General features: G+C 38.4%; 1 protein-coding gene across 2 annotated transcripts in view; it reads left to right on the top strand.

Moving 5' to 3' along the window:
* Window positions 1-22,379, top strand: part of pcdh17 (protocadherin 17) — a 52,749-nt gene that overhangs the window by 11,875 nt on the left and 18,495 nt on the right. Inside the window, exons 3-4 of one of the 2 annotated variants that reach the window (XM_026320534.1) lie at window positions 10,753-10,811; window positions 11,128-11,297. In XM_026320534.1, the coding sequence (XP_026176319.1) occupies window positions 10,753-10,811; window positions 11,128-11,297 (229 nt within the window). Of the gene's footprint in view, window positions 1-10,752; window positions 10,812-11,124; window positions 11,298-22,379 lie in introns of both variants that reach the window. The other variant, XM_026320533.1, reaches the window with a different exon arrangement.

Below are 22,379 nucleotides of genomic sequence, written 5' to 3'. Positions count from 1 at the left end.
TTTTTCTTATTGATTTTTACTCTGTTTGGTACTGAAATACTGTATTTCATTATCTATTGCTCTGAGCATTGTTTAGTAAAAAAGAACTAGTGCTCACTCCCCTCCTGTTCTGACTCTGTTGCTTTTGGGATTTTTTTGCTGCTCTTGTCATCTCAGATAAGCGTTGCAATTGCTCATGTTACTGATGACCCAGACCAAATTCATAATGACGAGATTATCTTGTCAACAGTACAGAGTGTATATGTCTGCTGTATCGATCTGTGCACAGTCTTAATAAATGAAGTATCACGATGGAAGCCTTAGCTCAGTGATAACTCCGAACAGATCTTGCTGTTTATACACTCTCCACACTGCTCAGATGATGAATGGAACTTCTGTATTCTTTCCTCCTTCTTCTTTTTTTTTTCTTTTCCTCCAATCCTGTCCTCTTCTCTCCTCTCCCCTCCATTATACTCTCCCTGATTGATGGGTGAAAACAGTCCCTCTCCCCACACACACTGTCTGAAATCTGTCCTCTCTGAGGTCATGTTGACATGCTGCGTCGATGTACTCCCAGGTGGAGGGACATGGGTGCTGCTGTGGGAGGAACCAATCTGATAGACTACAGTGGAGGGAAAGTGAGGTGGGAAAAATTTACCAGTGCTGTAACACAGGTTTGTGTGTATCTTTAAATGACTGAGGTTTGAAAGAGAGTTTATCTGTGCATTTGAAGAGAAGGTCAGCAGGGTTTAGAGCCTGAGATTATGTGTGATTGTTTCTTCTGTGGGCTAGCTGATTAATGCTTAAGCTGCTCTGACAGATTCTTAATGCATATTGACACACTTAAAAGAGACTGCGAGGAGCAGGCATCCAACACACTGACAAAGAAGCAACCTAAAGCCCTTTCTGTCAGTTTTTACCCAGGTGTATGGTCAGTATCCTGCCTCTCTTCCATTCCTCCTTTTGCTGTCCCTGCCTGTGCTCAGGTACCTCGTCACCACTGACCCACTGCATATACAGTAGATAGGTCACCTTGAAGCAACAGTAGACATAGCCCATCTGCTGTGTGTGTACAAGTGTGACAGGAAGGGCGAACTCAGGTGTGTGTATGTGCACATGTGCATCTGTTGATATTAGACATCCTGTGTCTGTTTGTGTGTTTATATATCTGAGCCTGTCCTCGGTTCTGTGCTTTGGGGAAATAACTAAAATCCTTTCATCTACAGAATGGCTCTTCCTCCTTCAAATCAAATGGAATAATTTTTACTCTTTAATGTTTTGTTTACTGTTTGTTTCAACACGAAATTATAAAATCCTTGTTTCTTTAGTCAGACTTGATACATGTTCTGGATAAGAAGATTCAATAACATGTACTTTGTACTTTTAGCAGCCTGAAAACTGATTGGTCTTTTTATGTTGCAAGGCTGCAAACAAAATTTACCAAAGAACAGTGAATTGGTGGCTTGTTGTAAGTGATGAGCATCGCCCATATTGATATAAAACAGATTTATTTTGTTTGTTCTTTGAATGCATTTTTGTATTGAAGTTTGCTTGAGCATATTGTTCTATTTTGTGGTCATTTCTACAGAATATTAACATTGGCAGAATAATTCACAGAACTATTAGTATTAATTTCATCATCTGAAGAGGGACATGTTGTAGCCTTGACAGAGATGTGTTTTTTTTTTTAAACTCAATTAGAATAATACACATATTTGGTTTCTTAATGAGAAGACTGTGGATACCACTCTCCACTCCTATGTGCAATAATCTGAAGGTACAGACAACAACCAGTTAGTATAGCTTAGTATAAAGAGAAAAAGGCAGAAACAGTTCTTGTTATGTCTAAAGGTAACAAAATTCATCTACCCAGCTCTTTAAAGCTCACTAATTACTTTGTTAAATGTTATTTATTTTACCACAATAGGTGGTTTTACAGGGATTTTATGTGTTAAGATGTTTCTTGGCCAGAGGCAGTGATTTTCTGTGGTCTTGACATCACCACGAACTTCTGAACTTACAGTCATGAGTGTGAAATCAATCTTCTCAACTACTCCTTGGCAAAAAAGTGAGCAAGCAGATTTATAGTCAGAACTGTTGCTGTAAGTGTTAGTAGACTTTTTGCATAAATGGTTTGTAAAGTGGTGTGAGTCTTCAAGCACACACTACGATAGGCCAGTTCCTCCTGTACTGTTTTTTGGGGGCTGAGTAGGATTTGTATTAATGAGTGTAAAACAAGGTCAGTGCTGACTCAAGACTTCACTTAATGACTAACTTATTGTAACTACTGATGAGTAAGTGCTGAATGATTAGTAGTTTACATATTAGATCACATACTACTTTTTTCTTTTTGACTGCTTTTCTTATAGTTTCAAAGGCATGCAATTTATTTCATGTCAAGTAAAGTCCTCTATCATCTGTTGTTCTTTTTTTTTTTTACACTCCCTCGCCCTCAGATTTTACACATTTTTCTTTATCAGTAATCAAAAGACTGGTCCCAGCTGTAAGCTACCCAGACCAGCTGGTTCAATGTGTCTTCACAAAACATACAATATCAGGTAGTGAGGGAAAACAACACTGCTATTTTAGGAGAGCTGGCAAACTGCTGTGTTAGGGGTTTTTGTGTGTTGGAATAAATATCTATGCCAAAAGCCACATTTATCTTGTACTCCAGGGGCTAAACTGCCACAGATGTGGATGGTGTTGGTAGAAATACAAACACACCGTCTTGTGTTGCCCCTCCTCTTCACAGCAGAAAAGTTTCCTCTGAGCCTGCTTCAGAGATGGCAGCTGAGGCTGAATTGGCTGCTGAATTGTTGAGTTTTTAAAAAAAAATAATGCCGCTAGGTACTGCAGTGATAAAAAGTATTATTGCAGAAGATAACTGTAAATATAACAATGTTTGTAATTCTCCAGTAACACTAGAAAGACGGGTGCTTTTTGCCCCTTTTCAGCTGAGACCAAAAAATTGTTTTTTTGGAAAATAGAGATTTGGTCACAACTTGTTCTAGGCCAGGCTTTTTCTCTAGAGGACTGTGATTTTTTTTTTTTTTAAATTCCATGTCCAAGTCATACTTTTTTTTTTTTTTTTTTTTTTTCTTTGCCCGGTGAAGTGTTCAGTGCCTGAACAGCAGCCTCATTATATTGCACTGCACACAGGTGAAACAGTGTCTTACAGTAATGGTTTAGGAATACATACACATTCACAGGATCAGACACCAAGTCATTTGTGTATGTTTGTAAATGTACATACCTGCATACTTCCCCTAGTAATAATTGGGCGCTTATAGTAATTTAGATGTTTCTTGGAGAGTCTTTAGTCATTAAGAGATATAAATGCAGCTCAGTTGATTCAAGTTAGTTGCTAATAACTAATATATTCCTTCACTGGGACCCTAACACATGCCCACTCATGCCCACTCAATCATACCCTCACACATACATACACCAATTCCCTCGTCTGGTAGTAGAAGATTATTGAAGACTTCTCACTTAGTATAAAAACCCCAGGGTCAGTCATATGAATTCACTCAGTATGAATTTAGTCTGCAGCTTGTTATAGGAATTGTGCCAATGCCACCTTATTAAACTAGAATTAATTTTGCTGCTTGAATATCCCACTCACATGGTATTTTAGTGGTCCTCACATCTAGTTTGCCTAAAGACAAATGTAACTGCAGTTGGTGAGCAGGAACTGTAAATGTGCAATAATGTATTCTTGGTCCTCATATTATTATTATTATTATTGTTATTATTTTTAAGTAGTAGTAGCAGTTTTGTTTTTTATACTGTATATATATTCGGTCATTTGCATTCTTAGTTCTCAAGTTATGTTCACTCTTGCACAATGTTAGTTTCATTTTGATCATTTTTGATCTACATTAAAAAATGGGTCATGTCAAATTGTTTTGTTTTACTTTCATTTAGCAAAAAAACATGATATTTTGCCATAGCACAGAGCCTCAGCACTGTGTTTTCAGTTTAGCAGCTTATTGTAATCTTTACCCGAGGGTATGTTGGTCAACATCATAACAGTTTTGTGGATAGTGTTGTTCTTAGATACTGATGATTCATTCAATAATAGTTTAATCAGCCTATTAATAAATCAATTACATGCATAGGAGTTCAGAACACACATTAATATATATATATTTGTAATTTGTGGTAAATAGATTATTCTGTATTACTATATGCTTATTAAGATGAGCCTTCTGAGCCATTTCATTTATATGGGATTTGGTGTAGCCCATCATTTGATTTTCCATGCACCATATAGCAAGCTAGAATGTAAGATCTCAAGCACATTTAATGGTATGTGTGAGTGGTCTGTTTGTGTATGACAAAGAAAGAAAATCAAGTGCACGGATATGAACTCTCTCAGGAATTTTGCATTTTATTATTTTCTACGTGAGCTGATTGTTAAGACGATAATGATAGGTTTAACAACACTTTGTTGGCCATCCACTTCAGACTCTGGGTCTGTTTATCCTTTAGAGTTTTCTTTTCTTGCTCTTTAGTAATTTAGTAATATAGTCTCCAAAATTAAATGCCAAACATTCTTACTAAAAAAGAATGAATGCTGTCTACAAAAGCAGTTCATAGAGAACTGAAAGAGGCATAATGATAACACCGTTATTCTTATAGGGAAATGCATCTGATCCACTTACATGTAAGGAAATGACCTTAGAATGGTGACCAAAGTAGTCATTTGTAGACAGAAGAGAAAATTATACGTGTGCTTGCTCGGCCCTTCTTGAAAGGGAATAACAAAGTAGCAGTAACTACATAGGTAAAAAAAAAAAAATCAGATTTGAAACAGCATTTTTGTCTTCTCTCTCCATCAAGAGATGGAAGCGTGGCCACCTCAGTACTCCCTCTGCCCTTCTGTTCAGGCTCTCCTTTTTGCTTTTCACCTATCGATGGTTTCAGTCCCCTCCTCAGTATGTGGTTAGAATACCAAACCATTGCTTTCATTTGCATCCCATTTTCTCACTATATGAAGTGGTTTTGTTGAGACTGAGAAAAAAAAAGTCGAGCTACACAGGCAGCTTGATGCTTTCCACTGGGTCTCTAATACACATCTCTAATGACACTGCATGGTCAACCAAAATAATAGGCAATCAATGTGAGTGGTTGCATATTAATTATGAATATTGTGTCTTTGCTGGTGAGCAGTGACTATGCAAGGGAGAGGTCATGATGTCCATGCAACTGTATATAAAAGCTGCCAAAGTGCTACTTAGTTTCATTTAATGAAGGAAAAAAACGTATTCTCCAGTACATGAACACAAACACACTCACACCATAAATAAATAAAATAAATAACAATGAAAGGGAATTCATTTATTTTATAAATTGTGAATTATGGCAAACCATGATTACCAAGATGAGACTATTGGGTTGGAATAGAGCCTGTGTCTCCAGCTGCATAATAAACCAGCAGTGTTACAAAAAGCCCTGTAGTATTTCTATTAAAAAAAGCACGGTATTTCAAGGCAGTGGCAATTCTAACACGTGTAGAGGTGGGTGATTTAATTCAGTCAGAGTGGCATTAGATTTGTGGTACTAAAGCTAGGTTCACTAGAGTTAGACATCAGGAAGAGAGATGAGAGACTGTATGTACAAAACCTTAAATGACTGATCAGGGTTAGGTCAGTATTTTCTGATACAGTCTACAGTGCAGAGTCACGCTATGCTTACTTCACAGCATGTTTTGTGCTTTACTTACGCATTTCCTTTTTTTCATGCAGACCGAAGTGTGTGTCCTCGTAGTGTTCAACATCGCCTCTTCATAAAAGAAAAAAAAACCCTTTCCTCACACAGCTAATAGGACAGTGTTAAATCCACACTTAAGGTGTAATATATGAACAGTGGACACATATAAACACTTTTTAGTTTTAAATTAACAATGCCAGAGTTTATTTAACACTGGACCATTTGCTCTGAATGTCAGGAAATATAAAACAAACCCACAGCTTAAAATATAAGCCAGGTGGAATATCAATTCACTCATTCGTGTGATAGTTCAAACATTGTCGCATAGAGGAAAATTAACACAGTTTGTGCCAGGGCTTCTGCACACAGTGCTGCAAAACGCTGCAAAAGGACAGTAAAGACTCCAACTGGACTGTTTACCACATTGGATACCGCGCAACAGGAGATGATGCCTTCGTCTTGATGATCCATTTTAACATATTTGTATAATGAGGATTGTAACTTCACCACAAAATCACAACTGAAATAACATCATGGTTTTGTGGTCAGGAGTTGGTGTGTTTTCACTGTAGCTGGGAAAGAAAAACACATGTGTTTGTTACTTTGTTTTAAAAACCAGTAACACTTATTGGCTCTTGAGCTGTAAACCCAAGGAATAACCCTACATGCTGCATGTATTGTATACAGTTAAGTGTGAATGCTTGTTTTATGGTTATTTTATTCACTGCACAAAGAAATTTTTTTTTTTACTCTTTTTCTTAACTTTATTAACTAACTAAATTCCAGCTGCACCTCATGTCATTTATACAGCTGCACTGGTTCACATTTGGGCTTGTTTATCTTTTTCCTTTTTTTTTATACTGTAGGTGGACATAATTAAAATCATTCAGTGGAAGATTTGGTGCACAGGTCACAGTCTTTCATTTTTTATAGCATCTTTCTTTGCAGGATAATTTTCTAATTGTCTATAAATGACATGGTACAAATTACCAAAAATAGCCACATATATGCCTATAAAGAAAAATATCTCAAGCTTATTTGTAATGGCTTTTTTGAAAAACTATTTTTATAAAAAAAAAAAAAAAGTCAGATTTTTGCTTTTGATATATACAATCAACATGACAAAAAGAAATATTTTATTTCCAAAAGAAAGAATTTCCTTCTACTATGAAAATGGAAAAGCCATTCTAAAATACTGACTGCAAATTGTCAGCCTGCATAACTTATGTCACTATGTGAACAATTTCCAAAAAAAACTGTCACCTTGAAATCAAAACTTTTCAAATGTGTAAGAAATATTCTTTCAAAGCTTCCTTTATGACGGAGTACAATCCAGAATCACTAGGAAGGTGTCCTTCTGACTGTTAAGTTTTCAGTGTGATTAAGATCTGCCTTGTGTCCATTTACCTGCATCAGTGAGCTTACTTACTTACTGGTCTGAAATTCACTTGGACTGGGCTTCTTCTAAGTTATTTGGAAGATAATGGAAGATATTTAGCAGGCAGTAGACTATGATGGCTTTAAGTTCACTTAAGCCCACTGATTGATTATTTGGCCTGTTATCTCCAGGAAGATGTATAGTACCAGATAATTAGATTTGATTACTTACAATTGCTCCTCAGCCACTGGGTAATCAATGCAGTCTAATTATTGTCTAGTTTCTCCACCCCTCTCCCCTACTTCCTTTATCATCCTCTCACTTTGCTGTTTTCCTCTCATTTTTTGGTTTCATTTTTATTTGCTGGTTTTCTGCATCACCCCCTCAGCATCATGTTTTTTTTTTTTTTTCTTGTACCCTCAATTTCTCTCTGCTTTATCTTTTACCCACTCTTCCATTTGGCTGTTGCTTTCTTTGACAGTTTTCCAAGAGGAGTAAACCAGAGTTCCCTTGGTGGTAACGTCACACACATATACACAACAGAGATGTAGTTTAGCAAATTAAAAACCACAGTCCAGATCTTTTTGGCTTACCCACAAGGTTATGGTGGACTTGGAATTGCTCACAGTCTGTGACATGGATAAACACATGCGCTCACACACACTGAGACTGAGCACTATGTGGGTTTTTTGGAAGACAGTAAAGGACAAATGCATGTATCATACCTAGCAGGGTAGGTAGAGGGGAGGGGATGTATTCTCGTTCCTGTGAATAAAAGAGTGCTGTCCAATGATGTGTGAAAGAGAAGCTGCAATTTGTCCTCGTTCACTATCCCTACCTACAGTAAGATAGCAAATACACATGTACATGCACACACACACACACTGTTACAGAAATACATAACCCCGTAGAAATGAACAGTGCCCCAATATGCACCAGCAAGGCCTGAGAGTAGAATAGCACTCCAATATGTTTGTCCCATTTGTCTCAATCGGCCTGCTGTCTGCTCGGTCGGTCTTAGGGCCTCAGTGGGAATACAGAATAGAATGCAGCTTTTTACACTCACTCAGCCTCACTGTACTCAGTATCTCTCTGACCTCTGTGGCCCTACTGCATGAACTAAATACAACATATCATTCACTGCATTTCACCATCAGGCTTTTGCAATTTTCATTCATGCTACTTACCAAATGAAACTCTGTTGATATCTGCACAGAACTTGTTGCATTCATCTTGTATTCATTATGCGTAATACTTCTCTCAACCTTTACGGTCAAAGCGCTTTCATACAAGTTAGAGTTTCTAATCTTAAGGACCAAGTACAGATGCTGCAGTTCAGTTTAGGTCACTTTAGTTTAGCTCTATTCAATTCAGTACATTTCAAGAAGTTCGCCAAGTAGAAATTAATATTCCAGAAGTACAAGCAAGCAAGCAACATGATATACTCAGTGACATTTGCAGTGCTAAATGAATGCTTGTACTGTATAATACAGTGTCTAATGATAATAATAAAACTGCTGTACATCTAGGTCATTTTTATCATCCCCCTCCTCAAATTATCCTGTATTCATTGTGGGCTCTGACTGGCTAAGTACAAAGCAGCCCATACTGGCTGTTATCGATCCATTAATTGGAAAGTGGCCCATTGTGGTGAAAGGGCTGGGCCGTATAGACAAACTGGAAGAGATGGCGGCTTAAGATCAGCCTGGACTCTTAATTGGCAGGAAAGAGGCTTCTATGAAGTGGTGTAATGTGCTTTTTATTGGCTGTGGGGGGAGGGAGAGGGTTCTAGAGCACATGCTGCTTTAAGTGCAATGTGCTTTCCCCCCCTTTTTGGTAAGCTAACGCTCAGGCATGAACACCATACTATGGGAGTCATTGGTTTAGTTCCAATTTACCAACCATCAAAGAAGCCTTTACACTAAAGTACAGTAGCCCATCACCATTTTAAGTTTGTTTCAATGGTAAACACTACAGTGGGTAACAAAAAATGAATTGGTCCATTAGTCCATTTCAATAAAGAAATGTTCTGTGAATCACAGTGATATCATTTGGATATTTGGTTTATACGTACAGATGCTGAACAAAAACAATCTAACAATCAAAGAAAACTATTACATGTTAAGGTCCTTTCATCGTGAGCAAATTCAGTGCTAACAGAGCAGAGTTGATTGAAAAGTATGTCCAAGGATGAATCCCTGGTCATAAAAGTACAGAAGGGGCACATCAGTACAAAGACTTCCATCTCCCCTTTGTGAAAATCTCAGGTTGTTGTCATTTCAATGCCAAACTATTTCAAACGTGCATTCTCCTCTTACTCTGTGGTCAGATTCCAGATTCTTTGATATATTCTGTGGGTGTTCTTTTAATCTTGGCAAGGCTGAGGTGTAATAGTGTTTAGGTAGAGATAAAGGTGTTGGCAAAAGCATGGAAGGTCAAAGTACTGAGGTGGCCTGTCTGACCTTCAGACATGCTTTTTCATACTGAGCCACCGCAGAGCACAGATGACATTGAAATACTCTATTGACTGTGAGTCAAGCTGCGCATGTGAAAAACCCTGGCACAAGGAGACATTACTCACTAAACATGACATTTTATTCCTATCAATTCAAGACAGAGAGTTGTGCACTACCTAGTGTAATTATTTGTGTTTCTGTGATGAATACCACTAGCACAGTATAAAAGCCATTTCTCTTGAAAGCACTTCTCCTTCCTGCCTCTGTGTAAAAGGGACTTTGTGATATTCCAACAAAATATAAAGACATTAGTTTCTTGCTTTCTGTAATCTTTGTGACCTATGGTGAAGTCTATATATTTTATTGATTTCACACTAGTTGTTTGCATTATAAACAAGGTTGACAGCTATTTTTTTTCTAAATGTCAGGAAGCATACTGGTATCTTTGCGACCCTTTTTCTTAGTTGACACCAATAAAAACCTTCATATACCAATTTTTGATATAATTAATGAGGCAGAGCAGAGGCAGTGTGATTGATCCAGAAGTTACTGCATATAATTACTGCATATAATAAAGTATAGATAAAGGCTGTGTATTGCATTAACAATACACAGCCTTTATCCTTACTTTATTACATTGCACTGAGTGTACAGTATAGGTGAGACTACAATGTGTGTGAATGTTAGAAAGCACACTGGGTGGGATCTATGTGGACAGGTGTGGGGTGAAGCTCCCTGTCAGGTAGCCCAATAACAAAAAAAAAAACAAACAAACAAACATGTGCTTTGATAAAGTGTTGAAGCTCAGATAGTCAACAGTTTCTCACAGAAATATTGTTAAGGGAACTAGCAAATTATATATCCAATATATTTTTGTTGGGCACTAGATGTTTAGTGGAAACTTTAACAAAGTAACTGCAAAGTTCTCCATGCTCATCAAGACTATTGTTCTAGCAGTTATTGATTATATTTTGTGTGCCAGATTTGACATCAAGCTCTATACAGTTTACTTCCCACTAGCTAACTGGCCTGTTTTCAGGTAAAAATGAAATGCTTAAATTATATAGAGCTGACATTCCCAGTATTCTGTTTGCCCCCACTCTGTCCTCTACCTCACTTTTTGTTCCTAATTAATCATATGTCACTCGGAGATCTTGTTTCACAGCAGGACTCATTTCCGTAGAGATCACTACATGCTTTTTTTTCTCTCTCTCTTCCTCTCAGACGGACAATTTCCCCACTGAGCCTAATTATATGGGTAGCAGACAACAGTTTGTTCAAAGGTAAGAGTTAAAATCTATAACCATCACTACATCTCTTTGTTTTCTTTTCTCCAATAATCCTAACACAGTCGTACTATCACTAACTAAACAGACAATTCATTGTACTGCATCGTAGCAGGAGAGGAAGAGCATGTACGATTAATTAGGTTTCAAACTGGTCTCTTACACTTTTCTCTATAAGACAGTGCTGCTGGTGAGGTATTATCCTAGTGGGCTAGGGAATAGGGGTTAAAAGAAAAAAAACCTTGACAAATTCTTGGCAAAATGCTGCATACCAATGATCTTCATATTTTTTATTTGTTTATTTGTTTAGTAGTTCAACATTCAAAGACCCAGAGCGAGCTAGCCTCAGAGACAGTGGTCATGGTGACAGCGACCAGGCCGACAGCGACCAGGACACCAACAAAGGCTCCTGCTGTGATATGTCTGCAAAAGAAGCCCTCAAGTTGAAAGCTACAGGCGTTAAACCCCCACCTTTGGAGCAAGGTGAGTGCTCATTGGTAAATTTGACTGCATGAGAAATGAAAGATGCCACGCAAGCCAAACACACTTGAACAGAATGACTATCAATCCATTTTCTGTGCTGGAGTTATTTGTATTAACGGTTGAGTTCTTGACTTGCCTGAACGCTCACAATCGTAACTTCTACTTGGCTACTTTATTCTCCCCTACTTTGCACTTTTCTCATTTAATGTGTGTATGTATGTCTGTGTCTATATTCGAGGGTGTGAGCAAGTGTGCATTCTATACACGTCCTCAGTTTATCAAAGCAGACAAGCCCATTATGTTTTTATAAGCCCAACTCCTTCAGCCTCTCCATTTAGTCCCCCTTCCCTGAGCACCCGTCTCTGAAACTTTGATAATGGAACATGGAAAATGACTTAGTGAGCGGCAGGCGATGTAGCTTCGTAGTGTGGTGATTAAATATGAATAATTATTCTAAGCGCTGTGGGTCGGGCAGATTACACATGACATGTGTAGAACAATAACTCCCCAGATATGAGTTGTTGCAGCCCTCCTTACCCGAGCCACCTTGCATGATTAGTGCAGGGTCAGGGGAGGCAAAAGAGTCACTATTATACACAGGTACAGAGAGAAGCAGTGGGACAGGAGGTATGGTAAATATCTCACTGATTTCTCAACCGGTCCTGTACTTCATTGTGGGTCATTACCTACTTGGTAGATATTCCTGCAGAAATACAAATTTACTTAAGTCTCTACACCAAAAAGTATGCATTTCACAGACTGGCTCCAGAAGTCGAGTGCTGTATGCTGAACATGGATTTGTTGTAATGGTGCTATTAATCCATGGAACAGAAGGGCTGTTTTATTCCTTGGAGAAGGACAATGACAATTTGTGCAATGCTCTGTGCTGCAATATGCAAGTCTGACGAAATAGTGTTTTTTTTTCCCAATCATTGGTTTTTCGAATGAAAAAAAGCCACACACGTTGGCAAGAGAAATTGGCCAATTAAAAAGCCCCATATGTTTCTCATTTGAAAATGTTTCTATTCAATTGTCCATGAGGAACAGAAAGAATCACAGACAACACACATGACAAATAGAGCTAAGAGTGTGTTGGGGAGTAGTCAGTGGTCAGTAAAAACTCTCCCAGTGGAAGATTGTTTGTGGATGTGCTACACTTGGCACCAATCCCAGCCTGTCTATTCACCTTGCTGTGTGTTGTCTTCGATCACTATCCTTTTGATGGTCTGGAATAAGAGATTTTCACACCAATACACAAACAGGTATGCACACACACACATATACACACACACACACACAAAGCTGGCAGTGCTGGAAATTCAGTGGAAGGCTGTAACCCTCCTCTGCCTGTTTCTCTCTCATCGCTGCCCTCCCATTTATTCTCACCCTCCACTGTGTTTTCACCTCCACTCTGCGACTTTCGTTCCACTTCTCCACCTCTCCTTGTTTGGGGAAATCGATTGATGTGAGATTAGACAGTTAACTGGCTGCAGCTGGCTGTGTTTAGCCAATAACATGTGGGCTTAGCTGAGCTGTGGGGGAGGGCAGGGGCAGGAGGCCAAGGCGTGGTACAACAGCAGTGATGGGGAGTGAGGGGTGGTGAGCATCACTCTGGCAGTGTTCCAGTGCATCTTTATTAAGTTGCAGAGATACCAGTTGAATGCTCAAAAGCAGCACCTCAGGCCTCATTTTGAGTTTAAAGGATGTGAGAAAACAGGTATGGTGTAATCTTTTGCCTTTCAAACTACAGTGTCATTTCATGAAGGCCTGGTTCTATGTCTTATCCCTTCATGCTGTTGAAGATGGTCACCCCGTGGCAGGTTCAAGAGTAGTCCCATCTGCTACATTGTCTTAAACAGACCTACTCATGTACAGGTAATATATTATAGTAGTAATTTTATGGGTAATTAAATGGCTTAGTAAAAAATAAAAAAGAGTGAATAGAGAACACTGAAATATGAGCTGTGTGTAATGTGCTGCTCTGCATTCAGGCATTGCTATGTGAAACTCCCTGTGTGTAAAAACACATGTACCATACACACAAGTGCACAGGTAGGGCAGTTATAAACACAGAGTTAAATTAACCACTTCCGATTGTATGTCTATTATCAAATGGAAAGAAAGGAGAAAGTAGCTTGTCACTGCTTACTGTCCCAGAGGTTATTTCCCTGCAGGTTTATTTTCTCCACATCTCAGCGCTTAGCATCTCCTTCATAGGTCTCCCTCCACCCCAACCCCCCAGCCGCCCCCTTTTCCTTCCGTCCTTCATCCCATCTTAAGTCCGCTGTTCCTTTCCAAGCATAGCCCTCCCAATTACTCTCTAGCTCTCTCTACTTGCCTGCCAGGACACTGCGGCCTCATTCACTGGCTCAGTATAAACAGAACTACAAGTGCACAAAGCATGCAGTTCAGGTCCCAATCAATCACTAACCCTGTTTCAGTTCTTAGCCTTTTATAGTCACTAGGTTGTAGCCTGCAGTGTATAAACAGGAGTGTGTCTTCCACCTTGTTGTTTCAGATTTTCTATCTGTTAGACTTTTTTTTTTTAATACACTTCTTTCCCTCAGTTTCACTAATTATGCTCTCCTTTAGTAATTGCCATTGGTAGAACATACAACTCCCTATTTCCATGCTTGATAATTTATCATCTTCTCTGATGTTCAGTAGTGTTTTTCTTACCAGAAAACATAATCTGGATATCTTTGCACCAGGGACCAGTCACAAATTGATTAATTAGCCCTGAAAAACCATTAGCAATGTATTAATTAAGCTTAAGTACATCAAATGCATTTTTTTTTGCCAGTTTTAAAAGGCGATTAATTGATGCTCCAACGTGCCTGCAGCAGACTCTGATACGGGCTTGTCTGGCTCCAGTGGAGTGGCTGGCAGAACATTGCTCGCCTCTGTGGAGATGACTGCCATAGTTGGTATCACGAACAGACAGGCAGCAGTGGTGTAGGGAGATGTTACCCACTGATAGGGCTGTCCAAGGAAATGGAGAGGGAGAAATGACGGAAGAGGAGGAGGAAGAGCATGCAGGGAAGGACATTGTCAGTACCAGCTGACCCATCCTAATTAGCTCTAATTGAAGTCTGGTAATCAAACTGCCTCCTGCCTTGTTTTAAAAGGGGGGCACAAGTTGGACACAGGGAAGGGGAGGATGAACATGTGATACCACAATTACAATCTGAATACAGTGAGGAGTGATAGCATGAGATATGTTCCTATGACAGCATAGTAGAAGATGAAATTGACTTTTCCCAGTTATTTGTGGCAGGCTGATAGAAACCCACATCCCCCATCAGCTTGCGAATAGCTTACATAAGAGAAGTGTCATGCTTTGTCATTTCCTCCTGAATATGCAGACTCTTGACACATACAAATCAAACAATGATGTAAATACACACATATATACCGATCACAAATAAACATTGCTGGCAGTATATTAAAATGTTCCACAGACAACCTTACAGTATTTTCATATGATCCTATATGTCTTCTGTGTAGCTGTCAAGGTGATACTAATTATTTTCATGATGTGTGTTTTGCAGAACTTTTTATTTTCATATAAACATATAAACAGAAATTTTTCAAAACTTGGAAAGGCATTAAAAATGAAGTCTATGGTTCTGTATCAGTCTTTCAGTTAAAGCTGCGTAAATTAGGCAGCATGCTCTAATTAGCATGTAATAGGGCTTTCTGTCATGTGAAATATGGGAGTACAGTCAATACAACAAAATCACAGGATATTTACTTTTATAAGTATTTCATATCAATAGGCCTTTGTGAAAATGAAAGCCCATGTCCTTTAGACACAGGACTGATGAATGTCACCACTACAATTATTATTTTTTATTACCATTTTTAATTAAATATAGTAGCCAAATCAGTACAATAAAAGGAATTCTTTATGTTTTTTTAGTTGAATAATAGGTTTTCCCTAGCCATCTGCATCAGACCAAATAAGCTGAATATATAGAATATATAAATAGTGTTTAATGCATCTTAAAATTCACCCATCTTCCCTTTTGGCGGTCTTTATCTTAAGACTCAAGACTAAGCATTACTGTGCTTTTCTTAAGTGTCTCACGTCCACACAATCTCAGTCTTTCCTTTTTTTCCCCTCTTTATTCACACCAATTAATTTGGAATCATGAATGAATGTTTGATTAAAAAAATGCAATTCCAAGATTAATTGACTGGTCAGAAGTCAGATCAGATGCCCTTTTCACACTTGTATCCATGGCAACCTCTTCCCTGCTCACTCTGGCCTCCAATAAACCTTTATCTGAATGTTAGAAAAGGGCATTCCATTCAGCATCATTCATATTTCATGGACAGATAAATGCACACACATTTTTCATAGGGTGGGTTGGTGCATATTACGTCTGTAATTTGAATGCTTCTGAATTTGCACTGAAAATGCAGTGAAATTCTTCTTTGAGGTCATTTTTGACAGGTATGTCACTTTATTTTTTACAAATATTGCTTCCAGTGAATATGCAGCATATCACAATAACACATGTGTATCTAATTTGGAGATATTTATGCTCATAATTCCCTTAACAGTTTTTTATGTGAAATATCGAGTGCTTTTATCCTGGCTATTACACTGATAGACAAAACTGTGCACCCATGTGACCATGGCAATTTAGTTCAGTATAAGTAAATGAAGGATTAAGTTTTGTAGTCACTGATGATACTTCAGTTTTCTAAAACCTGTAATTATTTCAATTAAAGTTTCACATACTCGTGAATTTATATCTTTGTTTGTTTTATACATTATTGTTTAGAATGTGACATGTTCAGCTGAAGTGAAAGAGACAGATAAACCGAGACCGAGTAAAAGAGAAACGCAGAGACCAGACACAGCACAATTGAGTCCCTAAAACAAATGAACAAAGCAACACAAAATCTGGCTGCTGAAAGACAGACTGCTTGAACACGCACTTTTTCTGAAAGATTTCCAGTGGGCATTGGATCCAAAGTGGAAATGCGATCATGTCACAGCAGAACAGGAATGTGACTCAATCATATCTTGTGGACAGAGACTATTATTCATCTAATTAAAAAAAAAAAAAACACAGCTAATGCCCTAGATACTTAGATATGACTGTGATGTTTATATACAGTATATAGGATATTCTAATATACTGTGTAATTTTCATACTTTTCATAGCTTTTGGCCATGTAATCAAGAGGCTTTATTGCAGCAGTACATAAGTAATTCCAGTAAATGTGTATTACATTGGTGAAAACAGCAAATATAACATATCATTTCTCACTGATTTACTGTGGTAAACAAATATATCTTTCTTCATAAATTTGTGGAGCTAGACTTTTGTTTTTTAGTTTTATTTAGTTTCTTAGATTTTTAGTTTTATTATTTTTTTCAGTGTCCTTACCAACAAGTTAGTCCAACAAAGTTGTTCAAAGCCTCCCCCTGGGTGCACTTTCCAGTGCACAGGGGGCAGTGTTAATGCGCGATTCGTCACATGATATTAAAGTAATTGCACTTCAGGTTAATGGACAAACATCTGCTGAGAGAGAGAAGCGTCATTTGAGAGCATTGTAATTAGTCCGTTTACAAACATTACCCTAAACAGGTAGCATATGGAAGAGTCATGGTTTTGTGTGATGCTATCACATCTGTCTGTTTAAACATGATTAATTGAGGCCATCAGTTTGTTTACACCTGTTGTTCTAGTGAAGACATGAACATGCATCATTTCAGTGAACTCTCTCATAGCAGCATGAGCAGGATTTGATGTGTTACAGAGCTCAGTTCGTTAGCTTCTTCTATTGGTAATAATTTGTTTACAATGTTGGGTTTCTCTTTCTGTCTAATTTTTATTTCAAACCACCTTAAAAAACCTAATCTAAAATCTAAAAATTTGTAGCATTGTGTTGGGGAGTAGATTAGAAAAAAGCACAAGCAACATCTGAAACCAGCAGCCAGACGCTCATGTTTCTTCTTGCTCTTTGTGCGAGCCATTGGACAGAGAGGATTTGTCTCTGAGCCTTTCATCTTTTCCTGCTCCTCATCTTCTCAGCTCTCCATGGTCTGATTCATGGCAGCATCACCAGCTACTTTCCTGGTGGGGAAAATGAGAACCATCAGCAATCTGGGCTTCTCCAGGATGCATCACTCAAAGTCAAATAAGATTGCAAGTGTGTGTGTTTGTGTGCCGATACACACGTGCCAGATCGTGTGCTCACCCCATTCTCAGAGGATATGGTGGTATCGCACAGCAGTGAGGCGATTTGCAGCTAAGCTAGTGGAATCCTGTGGAAAGCCTAAAATCTTGTGGGGTGAAGGGAGGGGAAATATCACAGTCTTAGGATTTCTTCTCTCTCATTATGAAAGATTTAAAAGGATTAGTCTATTTTCTTTAATACATGAAGTTTTATTAAATTCCATTGTTATGATTGGGATGTCCATTCTTGTGTCCTTCCTCTTGTGCTGAGTGTGTGTTGGGCTGGGCTGTGCTGCGTGTGGGTTGTAATTTCCACCTCTAAACTTCAGCTTGCCTCCATGGCAGCTCACCCTCTGATCCTCATTCAGCCAATGTAACCTATCTCAAGCACAGTGGCACCACAGCATCTGAGAGGACTGATGAATATCTCGGACTCTTACGAATTGGGCTATAAATCTCTGACATTATTCCCTCACCCTAGAAGCTGCAGTGAATAATTATGATATTTTTTTCCCATAATTATGGACGTAATGAGTAAAAATATCTTATTTCATTATGGGCATCAGTACAGCCTCCCATCCTGGCATGACTGGACTTCTCATGCTCAAAAAGATTCCACTTAATGCTTTTCTTCTGCACCTTCTAGTAATTGCTGCTGCCCCTAAATGATTACAGGTCCCAGCCCTCACTCCTCACCCTGCTTTGTAATAAGCACATTACAGGGTGTTAATCCAAGTGTGTGCTCACTCATATTAAACACTGAAAAACACACAAAGCCATTAAATGCTGTGGAAATGTTATTCAAGGTCCATTAAAAATGTAACTACACTGAGTATGAGGATTAGGCCAGAGTCATGGAGATTTAAAGTTAATCACTCTTCAGCCATACTGATAAAGTTGCATCCCCTGTCAAGTCCACTAAAACCTTAGTGATATTGTTATGTTTTTTTTTCTGCCAGCTATCCAGAAAACAGATTTCGACATGCATAGTAATTTTGTGTTGCAGGTGAAACAGACTTTTTTTCATCATAGCTGTAGAAGTTTTTTTTCATTGTTCTAGTCAGAACCCTCACCTGCAGATGAATATGGTTAAATGCCTCATTTATTTGTAATAGAACTCAGAAAGTGAGGCTAGGCGGTTTGATTAGTTTGCATATTTTGTGTTTTCACTTTAAACATGCACACAGTTTTGCTTACTGTAAACTGACTAGTAACCTACAATACCATAACCAGAGTTTATGTTTTCATGCTAGTGAGAATTAACTGCAAAAAGCAACTCCTCAACTTGGTATACCTCACACATAAGATACAGTCCCTGAAAGCAGCAGAAAGAAAGAAAAGCCATTGTACTGTATTTATCAGCTTCGTCGTCACAACAGACATGTTTCTGTTCCCAGTTGTTCTCTTTGTAATCACATAAACAATAACCTTGTAGATGTGGTGTCTGTGCTATAAATGAAATTAATTAACATTGTGTGGCTGAGCCCCATGGCAGTGCAGCCTACTTTTTTTTTTCCTCTCCAGATATGAATCTCTCCATGAAAAGCTTAGTTAAATTGTGTGATTACAGCACACACAATTAGGATGTTATCACATCAACATCAACATTTGATGCTGAAATATTTTAAAATAGAAACTCCGGTGCTAGATTCAGAGAATAGAGATTGTTGCTGCATCTTTTGAGCTTATGGGTGGTACCAAGCAAGCTTGCGCTGCAAATAACAAACGGATGGAAATGATGGAAAGATGAACCAGAATCAGTGCTTTGTGGTCCAGTTGTTGGTGAGATACACATCAGACTGACTGATGGAAATAACATGTTCTTGTGTGTTTTTTTTTTCCTTATTCTTGCCTTAAGGAAATCTTTGTGCAGGTTTCTAAGGGTTAAGTGAAGGAGCACTCACAATACACTTTGCCACAGCACCTCTCTGAGTGTGTGTGACAGAGCAGAAGAAGAGCTGTTCCAGTATCTGCTCTCAGTGGGTGAAACATGTTGTCCAGCACAGCAGTAGGCAGGATACTACGGAGCAGATTATAATGATACAGAACATCGTCACTTCCTGGACCTGAGCCATTCCACGGCCATCTGTCCTCTGTTCATGGACAGCCTGGCATTTTTGTGTGTGTGTGTGTGTGTTTCGGGTGTAATTCTAGACATTAACCACACTCTTTTACATATGCCTCGATCCTCCCTATCACTTTTCAGTTGGTCTCTTTCAGCACTGATTTGCATGCCTTGAAAATGTCTTGGAAACTGGTTTCAAATTGATTCTTGTTTAAGCAATTTATCAAGTGAAAATATTAAATTTCTACGTAGGAGTTGCAACTCAAAAAAAGTGCTGCTAGCTGTGCTCTTGACATCATTATGTAATTGAAATGTTACTAAATTTGATTGATTAATTGGCATTTGTCATTGTTTTCAATAACTTATAGACCAGGGGTCATTCAATAAATGGCAGCTGTTATTTCCTTGTTTGTTGGTGTCAAATTGTGCTACCAACATGATGCCATTTGAGTTTAGAGGTGGGTTTCAATAGCTGCTAAATGATAAAGTAGAATTCATATTCAGTTGTTTTGTTTTTTATTTCTGAAGCCATAGCACAGGCCCCCAGTGAGGAGGAAAAATCAGCAAAAGGCAAAATGAGGCAAGACATAATGAATGTCACAGAGCAGTGATAAAGTATGTAGTGAAAGCTCTACACTTCTCCAGCTCAGTGGATTTGAAATTAAATAAAAACAATACATGTATCTTTTTTTTTTTTACATTGATTTCATCATAAACAAACTGCCTAAAAGATTTTAATAAGATTTAAAAGGATTCAGATTTGTCAAGCACATTTGAAACTGGATATAGATTCAATACAATGCTATCGAACTCCATCCATACTTGAGTTTGATCTCTTTCAGGCCACAAAAAATGAATCTACCAAGAGTTCATGGCATAAAAGAAATGAAGTGTTATAAACATTGCACATGGTAACATGTAAGAGATATGGGTTTAGTATTTATGTTCTGGGGTTGAAATAAGGATTGCGACACCCCTACGACTGGTAATTGTACTTACATGTTTTTTTTTTTTCCTCTAAAAGATAAGTGGAAGTAGTGTTTTTCATGGAGTACCACAACAAGTATTCTCCATACCTTCACAGACTGGCATTGTTTTACACTCTTAACTAATATGATATCAAATCAAGGACCTATTAGAATTTATTATAGAGACAGATGGAGAGACAATGGAGAGACAGGACTTTGATTTTTCAACAGTGATGTATTACTTATGACAAATTCACACCTGTAGCCTGTTCTCATAATGAGAGGAGTTGATTCTGTCATCAGCTGGTAACAATACTGTGGGAGGTGAATTAACGGGTGGCGCAGAGCTCGTCTTCACGGCTGTCTCAGATCTCACCATATGCATTACACTAGCCATTCCACTGCTTATTTACTTCATTCACTCATTGTCTTGAGTGCATGTTGTCTTTGCATAATGCTGCCGTTTTCCAATGTTATTAGAAGATTTTCTTTCAGTTAACAAACTGATTGGAACATTTTTCAGATGTTTAATAGCTCCATATCTATCGACAAACACTTTGTGGCATCTTTGCTACTGTACAGCTTTGTTCTACAAATTAATCAATCATGGTGGTGCATCTAAAATATTATATTTGAGAACAACACAGTCAGCTGACCATGGCTGTGCCACCAAATTAATGCAAATATACAACTGCACATTTATAGAAGCCACTCTTCAGCTGGATCTTGGTTTTTAAAAAACACCAAGTGACAGATTGTTTGACCAGTTCTCTGCAGACCACTACAAACTGGGGAAATTTTTCTGCCTTGATTATGTTAAAATGAAATGCATGGTAAAAATTTCCCCAGACAGTAAAATCAGTGCAACTTCCCCTAAATCAGTAAGATGCAAGTAAAGGCCCCTTTGCCCAGGCTGTTTCCTTGCCTGATGTGAATGAATATTGGTGGTGCCCTGGGGCATTGTTTCCCTGTGTTACACTGCATCAGGAACCAGAAAGATAAATGGGCTTGGCCTGTCCAAGGCATCAGGACTTCTTCTCTGTTCAACCATAACTAGTAATGTCCTTTCATCCACTGCCTGCAGTGCTATAGATAATGGAGAATTTGAAGAAGCAGAAATGCTAAAACAAAGAGATAGGATGCGGGTGGTTTATTCTGTGACAGTGAATGGGATGATTGGAAATGTCAGAAGAGAAGACAGATATGTGGAAGGGAATATAGAGCAATAGTAGCAGGGTTTAAATGTATGAAATAAATACAAACTAGAAATGTGGATTTAAAGAGAAAAATTCAAGAGTGTCGCAATGAAGAGAGGGGAAAATGTAGCAGTCAGAAGTGATCATATGACAAGAATTGCTCATGGGTGGAAGGATAGATGGAAGCGGGGCAGGGCAGCATTGGCTTAAGTAGCATGGTGTCTGACTCCCTGCAGTTACTGAGCTTCCAGTTCCAATTCAAAAGTAAAACCTGTCACTGTAAACACACTGCTACGACACACCTAGTCCCAGTTACATGTGCACCCACACACACAAACACACACCTATATCTGTGATAAATATGTGTTAAAGCTTTTGCACCATAAATATTGCTTTGTGGTATCTGTGCAGACAGCAATAAAAGCAAGCTGTATGAATTTTGTCAAATATGTCTGCTACACATGTGGCACTGTACTACAGCTTTCTCATACCAGGAGACTGAGAGTGTGTATATGTGTGTCTCAGTGAGTATGTGAGGATGGCGACTGGGAGTGTTTTTCTCTGATAACCTCAGTTTGTTACTTTTTGATCCTGCTAAATTAAGATAAGGGGTTTGGTTAATTAAACTGTCACATGGCAATACCTTGAGGAATTGC

The sequence above is a fragment of the Mastacembelus armatus genome, chromosome 3 (genome assembly GCF_900324485.2).
Source record: "Mastacembelus armatus chromosome 3, fMasArm1.2, whole genome shotgun sequence".
NCBI classification, from domain to species: domain Eukaryota; kingdom Metazoa; phylum Chordata; class Actinopteri; order Synbranchiformes; family Mastacembelidae; genus Mastacembelus; species Mastacembelus armatus.
This window is presented reverse-complemented; position numbering and strand designations above follow the sequence as displayed.